Source organism: Hyposmocoma kahamanoa, unplaced genomic scaffold, assembly GCF_003589595.1.
Source record: "Hyposmocoma kahamanoa isolate Upper Pololo Valley unplaced genomic scaffold, ASM358959v1 83630, whole genome shotgun sequence".
Taxonomy (NCBI): Eukaryota; Metazoa; Arthropoda; class Insecta; order Lepidoptera; family Cosmopterigidae; genus Hyposmocoma; species Hyposmocoma kahamanoa.
The window spans coordinates 1,851-12,847 of NW_020654220.1; the positions used below are offsets into that span (position 1 = coordinate 1,851).

Consider the following 10,997-nt stretch of genomic DNA (forward strand, 5'->3'; position numbering starts at 1 on the left):
ATTTAGTCAGACGATCGCTGTAGGTTGGTATTTTCTTCCTCAAGCCGTATTTATAGCACATTGCTCTCAGGAATCTTCGCTGCACTGATTCTATTCTATCTTTATGGTATTAATAACTATAATAAACTAGTGGAGTAATACAATTCAATAAAAATGAAGATTTTTTTGTTGGAATGAGGGTACCTCAGTATGAATCCCATTTAAATTTGAACAAAATATTCCACCTCTAAGGGTGGCAAACTAGGGCGCGAATAATGTAAATCCACGAACTTTTGCGGTCGGTTTTTTTTTGTAAACAAAGTTATAATTGTTATTTTTATTCTAGATGTCTAGCTACGGCAGCATGTCACCGTCAGACGAAGGCTTCGACCGTTACGAGCCCCCATTCTACTGCCAGCCCACACATCAAGGTATGATTAAACTTAACTATTTCCTAAAATCACAAGTTACAAGCACAAGCGCATGCTAACTAGGATTTATCTCAATGGATTACAGCGTACCGGAAAGATAAATGGAGACTCTATAGGGTATCGAAAATCTAACATCAAATAATAATTTATTCCATTGGCAAAGTTTTTACACTTCAAATAGTCATTTTTTAAGCAACTGCTCGTTCAAGAAACTCCAAGGATTGCTCTCTAACACGTAGTCTTCAATTTTGTAATATGACTTTTTAATTAAAATACTTTTAATGAAGTTTTAAACTTAGGAAATGATAATCTTATTATATGCTCCGGAATCTTATTGTAAAAACGTATATAGTTCCCCATAAAAGAATCGTTATTTTAACGAATTCGTGGTACCATGAGTTTGGACTTAGTTCTAAGGTTAATATTACGTATGTCTTCTTTTTTAATGAAATTATGTATATTTTTACGGGCATATAAAATATTTGAGTGAAGTCACAGTCATGATACTAGTCTCCTTAAACTGTTCTCTGGGAGAAACCTCAAAACCTAAACGGTACACAGAACGAATCGCTCGTGTTTGCAATACAAATATGGTTTGTATATCCCGAATCCCGTAGGAAATTATACTATGGAAGTAACTAAAGTGTAACTAGTCTAGCAGTGGCAACATCGGTAAGCTCACGTATTCTACGGACTGCGTATGCAGCAGAGCTTAATCTGCTGCCTAAGGAAGGTAAGTGGAAACCATTGAAGACATCTTTATTAACAAGGTCTTTTCTCCATTTATTTGACTGACTTGACGTGACTTTTGAGACTATTAAATGGTCATTCTAGTAAATTTCGTAAACGTACCTACTAATCTAACTACCTATAACCGTAACCTTATAATAGACAGACATAAGAGTCTATACTGCCTCAAATGGTTTTGGTAGATTACGCATAACAGTCAAAGTGTTGAATGTATCACCTTGGAAAAAAATATATAGCAAATTATACAATGATTACTATACGATGTGAGAACATGATTAGTAAAAATTTTTTACAATAGAAAAAAAACAAACTTACCTCAAAATTTTACAAGAAAACTGCTGTAATCTATAGGTGCTTCCATTGACTTACAATTATATGGACGTCGGGTCCGCGCTAAAAAGTATCCGAACTTATAGGGCTTTAAAATCGTATACAGAGCGTCATTCACGCTGTAGTCTTCGTTTGTTCGACTGACAGCGAAGCAAGCAAAATTAAACAGTACAGCGATGACATTACAATTTAAATTCAACGTTTTAGCTTTTTCATATTTATTGACATGTCACTACGTTTAAATAGGTTGACTTGGGACATTTTTTCGTGGTTTTTGTATTAGACCCGTCGTCCATTTATTTGTAAGTCAATGGGTACTTCACATATACCAATGACGTTTCTTTAATGTCAACTGAACTAAATAGAACATGTATACCTACTATACGAAATATATTTCACAAATAGCTCTAATTTCGCTTGTAAAAAAAATTAATTCTGAAATAGAGTCGGTTTCTCTGTCGCTGGACCCAAGGAAAATGAACCTAATTAGTACAAGACAAAATTGAATTCAAGCTGAGGTAGAAAAAACTGCGACAGCCGTGAGTTCGAATTCGTGTCACACCTTTTGAGCTTCTCGGAATTCATGTGCGAAATTCAATGTGAAATTTACCATGAGCTGTTTACTCACTTATCTACTTACTTCGGTGGCGCAGTGACTGAAAGTGGATCTTGGCCTTCGGCACCTGATTCTGCCACGCCAGCCGTTTCTGAGCCAGTTCCTACCAGCCACCAGCTAGCTAGTACCAAGGACCTTGAGATCTTTTTTGGACTTCGTCGCTCCAGTGGTACCTGAGACGTCCGACCGGTAGGCGTCCGTTCGGTTGTCCCAAATAAGCCTCTTCGTTTTTTTTGTATGAGATCAAGTGACGGTACGAACAAGTCGGACACTTTGTGGTACAGTTGCAGTACTACCTACCACTCGGTGCTTTAAAGCACAAATAACTAAAGGGCATAAGTTGACAAGTCTCTTATGTCTGTAATTTCATCAGTACCCTTTCGAACTGGCTGAATGTTAGAGAGTGTAGCTGTTTATAGAATAACATGTAATCCTTCTGCTGAACAGTTAAGTTCTTCTGAGCAGTTAAATAGCAGTAGAGTTCCTCGTGAAAGTGTTTGTCCAGGGAAGTACTGCCACCTTACCTATTTCTGCCGCCAAGCAGTAATGTCAGGATAAGGGTGCTGGTGAAATTACAGGCACATGGGACTTGTCATCTTATGTCTCAGAGTAACGGGCGCGGTGGCAGCGGCCCTCAAATTTTTTGCGATTTCAAGTTCTGGTGGCAATGCAACTGTTATGGACAGGCGTGTAGCTTACCACAAGGCGCACGACTTGTCCGTCGTGTCACTTGATATTACATAAAAAAATTTATTTTTTTCACTTTTGACTTAAAAGTGTACTCTAGTTTACGCAGTAATCGCAGCAGTTTTCTCGCAGTAAAACTCAACCGTGTAGCGCTTAATTAAGCTTCATTGTTGATTGTCGACAGGCAGCCCTATGGACGGCGGAGTGTACTGGCCGGCAGCGAGCGAAAGTCATGAGTTCGAGTCGCAGGAAGTGTACCACGATAGCAATCACTACATTGGAAGAGGTTACGGTGAGATTTTAACTCATAGTTGTCTCTTTTAACTAGCGGCCTACGTGATTCTACCAGTTTTTTTTTATTAAACATAAGTGCGCATTTAACCTCCATCTCACCTGATGATGCACACCTAAATAACGCCTATTCACTCTCACTGTGAAAAGGCAGGGAATTCTACTCTCTAGCCGCTCAGCATATAACATTTTTAAGCGAAACGCTTTGTGCTAATCCTGGGAATATCCACAACATACCACAACCCCCGATGATGGAAAGGGGAAGGCGGAGTCAAATTATACAATTCCATCGCACACTCTCCGTGATATCCTGTGGATTACCAATAAGCAGGCAACTTTACGGCGGTGTCAAGGCTCTGCAGCTTCGCCTCTACTAATTCCGAGTCACGTATAAGCCTCTTAGCACGCTTGTCGATTGAATTGAAAACACAGACGTAGCACGGTTTGTATTTGTGTGAATTAGGGTTACGAATATCACCTCCCTCAGAAACCCTCATTCATTGATGTTGATATTCATTCTGGATGTTCGAGTCGTGACTCATGTCATTAAAGGCATTTTTGGCGTTAAATCATTAGCATTAAAGGCACGCTGGAATAAATGTCCGACCTCCAAACACGGACCTAAGGAAGAAGGACGCGCTACCATTGAAACCAGATGTGCTCGTCATTAAAAAAGATGACAACCTTCCACACCTCAAGTGGCATCTCGGGCGTATAGAGAGGATTATCCTTGGTCCGGACGTAGTCGGCCAGAGTGGCACGCACGGCGTCGGGCATTGTGAGACGCGCCTACAGCAAGACCTGTCCACCCGCTCACGCGATGCGCTCCTCCTACCGCAAAATGGCGGCTATTTGGTTTCGCAAATTAGAAAAGGATTCAGTTTAAATACAAGTTTTAATAAATAAAAATTACTATTATGCATTGCTAAATAAATGCCTCCGTACTACCAACAAAAACATCTCAAATAAAATGCAGTAATACACCGCAATTCCTGCACTTAAAAAGCACTAATGAAATTTTTGGTGTACTTGGGTAAATATGATAATATTCCGTTTGAGTGGTTCTAACGTTTACCATGAAATTACTCCTTAAAGTATAGTTTATAAACATTTATATTCAGGGTAAACTTAAAAAACGCTACTTACGGCTGCTTACTTACTTAATTATTTCAATAAATAAACAGCAAAAACACCAGCTCAAACAATAACACACACGATTGTCGTGACGTATTTTTGAAGTTGTTTATTTTTTTTAAATGACAGGCATTAAAAACTTTATGATTTGCTAGAGTAGTTACCGAAATAGCAACTAATATTAGTTCTTTTACCTGTTACAAATTCGATATCCGATAAATCGGTATAAAATCATCATCGGCACCTCTAGGTGTGGTATGCGTCTATGGCTGCATGTATCGCGTGAGCGGGTTAACGGCTAGTTCAAGACATCTTTTTTTTCGAAAGCTGATGCTTTCAATGCCAGGGGCATGTTCAAGCATCTCACCAGATATCGATTCAAAATATTTTATTTTACTGCGGCAACATTCTATATCAACTGTATCAATTTTTAAATTTGTACGCTATTACGCTCGCCAAATCGTGGCACTACTTTTGTATTTTTTTGGAAATTAAAATATTTAAGGCTCAATTCACGCGGTTTTCATCGTCTCCAAGGAAGGTTCCTTGGAGACGTTCCGCAAGAATAGAAGCGCAAATATTTACAAACCTTCCAGAAACAGACTGCAAGCCGTAAAAGCAGCTTAACCACAGCTCAGCTGTTGTTTTTAAAATATATCTTTGATAAAAGTCCACAACGAGTAACCCTTAAACGCATAAACTCTGTAATTTAATTGGAAAAAAAATAAGTAGTGTAAAATTGTGCCTTATCCAGGAAAAATAATGAAAAAAGTCCGATTTTAATAATCAATGTTGTATCACTTTTGATACATCGTGCAAAATTCTATAAATTTTTCCTCTTGGTTCTCTCAAACATACTATTTTGTTATTTTGGCAGAAACTACGTTATGCTGTAAGCCAAATACAGTACTTATAACAGATGTAAATTTACTACATTAAACAAGAAAATCATTAAAACAATCAGTAGTTTTTTGTTAGAGCACAAACAAATACACCTTACATTTCAGACTCATAATAAAGGCCCATTTAGATGGAAAGAGTTTCTCGTCTCGAAAATACGATTATCGAAAGAATATAAAAAAACTTTCCTCGTCTAACATTCGCGATTATCGCCCTTCCACGTGCGCGATAATCGCCTCGCCTTTAAATATTGAACGTCTGAATATAAAGGGAACTTGAAACCAAAAATCGTATTTCGAGTTTTTGTGCTAGCCATTCGCTAACATAAATGCAGTGCGCGAGGGTGTTATGATCATCACTGCTTGTCTAAGACAAGAATTTATTAAACAAAAAAAAGAAAAAAAAATAGAAAAATTTTGGGTTAAGAAGTATTATAAAATTAAAAAAATGATAAAAAATATATATATTTCTGTACAGTGCAATGAACTTAATACTATCAAATCTGAATGATTTTTTTCATCATTCTGATATAAATCACTGAACTCGAATGGCAATTCTCGCACTCAAAACGGCTCGAACCTATTTCTACGATAATCGCATGAATTTGAAAAAATGTCATACGAGATTCGTAAGCATCTCGTATGACATTTTGTGGGCGAGATTTTTAAATGTAAACATTATGATACGATAATCAGTAGAAAAGTCAGAGCTTACTGCTAGAATTTTTATACAGGTGCACTGTGGACCAACTTCACATAGCACAATTACATCTTTTCGGTTCTGTTGAGGCTTCCTCGCTTTTGCAGCGCCTCTGGCGTGTTTGCCGATGCGTGTGATGATGATTTTTAAGCAATCATGCGCAAAAAAAGTGCGATGTTGCAATTGCGTGGGAGCACCAATAGTACATGAGGATGATATCAGGAAGAATGGACTCGGCTGTTTCCCATAGGTTCACCGATAATTGTTCTTCTTGCTTCTACTAACTTCGCGTATAGGATTGTTACTAACAAATATGGACAAATGGTCTGAGAATAAATGAATTTGATAATCTTATGGCGCGTACCATTTTTCGTCACAAAGCGTGCGATACACTCTCTCTATCTAAATGGGCCTTTATGGTGACTCTAGCATCTAATTAGTTAAATCTCTTGCCATGTTGCATTTGATATATTTAAAATGATATTTTCAACAGGTTACGAAGACTTGCAGATGACCGGAAATGACCCTTATGACGCTTATAACATGCATCACGTTTATCCACAGAATAACACCAGTAAGTACCTACGACAGTCCTTATAGTCGGATATTTAATTACAGGTAACAAACTCACACGTACTACTACTCTAGTAAGCATAATAATAACATGGTCCATAGAACATTATCGTGCGTCAAAGCTCTCATTGATGTTTACAAGATTTCCAACTCTGAGTAAATTCGCCTACGATCTTTTCAGCGAGTATATAACCAGAAATAGAGACGAAATGTCATTTATTTGTTTGAAAACTATTCTGCCAAATCATTACGGTGACAACTGCACTCTGATTGGCCAGCCTGAATTCGAAACAATTGACGGGTGTCGTCAATTGTTTCACTTCAAATTAACCAGTTTAACTTGAGTTTTGCTATAATGGACGAAAATTGCAAAATTACATATTTAATATTTAATTGCCGATGAAATTTGATTCCGTTTGTTTTGTAGTTAGATGTTTTGCTGTTTTTCCCACACCACCGAATGGAACAACTCGCCATTGTTAGAGATATTATCTTTATTACAATAAATACAGAATATTTTTGGAATTTGTGATTTCAGCGCAAACGAGAGTTGATATTTAAAAGTGATATAAGGCCCATTTGCCTGACAAGTTGCCACGGATTCTTTTTACTATTTCTGGTCATGTACTCCATGTAGCTATTGCATAAAGTGCGATCTAGTGTTGAGTAACGGAATTCCAAAAGCAAATAATACATTTGATATTCCGTACAATTTAGCGTATTTAGAATGACATAAATATCAAGAACCAGTGATGTGACACGATCAAAGAAATCGAGAATCGATATGAAAATGTATTTTTTATAATAACTATGATATATTTTAATCAGTATCTTTTCCCTTCGTCTGGCACCGCCATATTTCACAATTTGGTTTATTTGGCAAATTCCCGCTCTGTGACGCTAGCAAAAACCTCGCACGTAACACGCTCCCGCTCCGGGACAATAGCTATGCGTTCCGTTTAAACCTAAATTTAATCAAAATGTAATTATAATATTGCAAATTGGCGGTGCCAGATGAAGGTATTCGTCTAACGTCCATGAGCAGGAACGTACATATTGATTAAAAATAAATAAAAGTCCACGACACAGGTACGCCACATACATAGGGCGCACTACAAGTTTCCGGAACTAGCCATTTACATAAACAATATTTAAAAAGTAATTACAACATTTGAAAATGGACCTCTTTGGCTGTAGAGTACGGTTTGTTTCATCTGACTCACACGACGTCACTTGTTTTTAAATTGTGGCGTCATTTTAGAAATTGGTTGTCTACATCACCATGGATTTAACTCGTAAAAATTTTTGTAGTATGATTTTCTACGACTGTAAGTGTAATTTGACAGCTCAGCGGAGCTTTGCTCGGCTTCAAACTGCTTTTGGCGATGAAGCACCACGCAAGAGAACTATTTATAGCTGGTTTGCAGAATTCAAACGCGGTCGTGTAAATCTCAGTGATGAATTTCGTGATGGTCGCCCGTCCAGTGCTGTGAACAATAAAAACATCGATGCTGTGCGCCGTAGGATCAAAACAGACAGGCATGTGACATACCATGAGATTCGGGCATCTTTAGGCATAAGCATAAATCAAATACAATCAATACTACACAAACATTTGGGTGTGAAAGAGCTGTGCTCTCGGTGGATCCCACATAATTTGACTGAGGCTCAAAAAACGGATCGCGTCACTTGGTGCAATGCCATGCTTACCAGATTCAACGAAGAGGCGTCAAATTTGGTGTGAGACATAGTAACAGATGACGAAACATGATCCCAAAACAAAGCAGCAATCGAGCGTATGGGTCTTTCGAGATGAGCAAACCAACCAAAGTGGCGCGCGTGCAAAGTGCATCTAAGCGGATGATTAATTCTTTTTTTTATAAAACTGTCACGTGGCTACTGTTGCTTTGGAGAATCGTTGTACCGCGAATAGTGATTGGTACACGACCATTTGTTTGCCGGAAGTTATTGACAAACTCCGTAAAAATAACCGTAAACGCCGTATCATCTTGCACGACGATAATGCCAGTTCTCTCACAGCCAGATAAACAAATGAATTTTTGAAGGTGAACAACTTTGACCTTATGAGCCATACCGCGTACAGTCCCGACCTGGCACCTTGTGACTTTTATTTATTTCCAAAAATTAAGAGCCAGTTACGCGTTCAACGATTTCCATCACCTGTTTCAGATATTGTCACGGAGGAGTGGCATAAATGTTTTCGAAATTGGTTCATTCGTATGAAAAAGTGCATTAACGCTAACGGAGAATATTTTGAGAAACAATAAATTCATTATTGACCATTTATAGTACTTTTTTCTTATTCAATCCGGAAACTTATAGTGCGCCACGCGTGGTCGTGATAAGTCGTCCAACGATAAATAAAACGTTGCGACATGATAGGAACGCGCCCTAAGACAGTCTGAGCTGAAAACACTAAAATACATAATGTTTTAGTTTGTGGACGTTTGTTATATATCGAAATTGGCTAGAACATAGTTTTTAATTATTTTTTCTTTTCTTTCGTTCCGCATGGAACAGGCGAAGGTCAGAAACCATATTGCCTAATCATTACTTTCTCTTTTGTTTTAGTTCAAAATGCTTAAGTCTTCCATATTTCAATAAGAACAGTGTAAAGTCCGTATGGCTTGCACTGGCGCAGAGTCAAAGCGTCGCGTCGCGTCCTGTTTCTCAACCACAACGCCTGGCTTGCATAACACAAATTTGTACCTTAAAAATGGGAAAATAGAGATGAATATGCTATAGGCGAAAAACATGACGCGACGCTTCGACTTTGCGCCAGTGTGAGTTGAGCCTAAAGTTTTTAAGTTGTCGAATGTCACGATGTTTGACCACAATTATATTCATTAGAGTATAATTTGTTCATCCTAATTTATGGTCTCGATTTTACCGTCGATTTGTTTTCTTTGCGCAGCTCTAGACTGTGACATGCAACCTCTACCGCTTCGCTACGAGCGGCCAGCGCCATCTTTTGTTCGAGTAGTTAAACGACGTACTACGGCTAATAGGTAGATATGCAAACAAAGTTTTATAATGGTCATTTAAAATTAATATTGTGCAGCGTTGTTGAGGAACAGAATTCTGCAGCGTCAAACCTAAAGACCTTTACAGTTAAATTATCTAGACCTAATCTAGGTATACCCTGACATCTTTGGAGGTATTAGTGAGATATTAAAATATAAAATACACTGTATGTTTGTACGCAGCAATATAGTGTTTTGATTTGACTATTATTAGATCAATCAATCAAACAATTTATTTATTTGTCAGGATAAGGTACAGTATGATATTATTTTAAATAAATCCAACTTATTCTACCATAGTCATTGAACTATTTATTGGGATTACAATTATAATTGTATGATTAGTAATAAATGAAAACTCAACTATTAAATAAAATTAATCAATGCAATTAGAAATTTCATTAGAAAATGACAAATAAAGTAAAATTTCAAAAGATTAACTAATTTCCATTGACTTACAAATAAATGGAAGACGGGTCTAATACAAAAACCACGAAAAAAATGTCCCAAGTCAACCTATTTAAACGTAGTGACATATAAAGGAATATGAAGAAGCTAAAACGTTGAATTTAAATTGTAATGTCATTGCAGTACTGTCTAATTTTGCTAGCTTCGCTGTCAGCCGAACAAACGAAGACTAAAGCGTGAATGACGCTCTGTATACTATTTTAACGCCCTATAAGTTCGGACACTTTTTAGCGCGGACCGACGTCCATGTAATTGTAAGTCAATGCTAATTTCATGAATAATACGTCAATAAGATGTCAAAGAATACTATCAATGAGTAAAATGTACTATTTATTAAAAAAGCTAACAGTTGTCTTTTTTATATTCATTACATCGAGTATATAACCAGAAATAAAGACGAAATAAGGGCCATATATATCCTAGTAACACATTAGCGACACAGCTCTTATAAATATCAATTCTCGTTTGCACTGAAATATAGACAGGCCAACTACTGACCTGTGTGGACGTCTCCGTATATTCAAAAAAATATTCTGTATTTATTGTAACAAAGATAATATCTAAAACAATGCCGTGCTGTTCTATTCGATGGTGTAGGAAAAACAGCAAAACACCTAATTACAAAACAAACGGAATCACGTTTCACCGGCAATTATATATGAAATATGTAATTTTGCTTTTAACTGGTCGATTTGAAGTGAAACAGTTGACGACACCCGTCAATTGTTTCGAACTCGGGCTAGCCAATCGGAGCGCAGTTGTCACGTTAATGATACAGCAGAATAGTTTTTAAACAAATTAAATGACATTTCGTCTCTATTTCTGGTTATATACTCGATGATTCATTAAAGTTATTGATCAGAGGTAAGTACAGGCGTGAAATGCAGTACAGTTTTATGGGGCGCCTGAGTTTGCGAAAACTCTCAGCACCAGAGGCGGCTCGTCGTGAGGAGTGCTGGTGCAGGGAACTCCCACTCCTATCCAACCCACCAAAATAAAATTATTAATTAAGCTTTCATATTCAATTAGTAGTTTTATAGTATAGCCTTAGAATAATAACGCATAGAATGATAGTTTCATATCAAACGAACTGTC

At 37.3% G+C, this 10,997-nt stretch overlaps 1 protein-coding gene across 1 annotated transcript; it reads left to right on the plus strand.

Annotated features, from left to right (window-relative positions):
• Positions 1-325: 325 nt before the first annotated feature.
• LOC113234365 lies at positions 326-9,423 on the plus strand. The gene is made up of 4 exons (XM_026469674.1): positions 326-410; positions 2,978-3,085; positions 6,311-6,391; positions 9,326-9,423. Exons 1-4 carry the CDS (start codon positions 326-328, stop codon positions 9,421-9,423), a joined length of 372 nt encoding a protein of 123 aa, XP_026325459.1.
• The last annotated feature ends 1,574 nt before the right edge of the window (positions 9,424-10,997 follow it).

Bases quoted from the DNA above. Each gene is read 5' to 3' on its own strand.
- LOC113234365 (XM_026469674.1), top strand. From the start codon at position 326: ATGTCTAGCTACGGCAGCATGTCACCGTCAGACGAAGGCTTCGACCGT. The intron at 411-2,977 runs GTATGATTAAAC...GATTGTCGACAG, and splicing joins CTGCCAGCCCACACATCAAG to GCAGCCCTATGGACGGCGGA. The intron at 6,392-9,325 runs GTAAGTACCTAC...TTCTTTGCGCAG, and splicing joins TTATCCACAGAATAACACCA to CTCTAGACTGTGACATGCAA.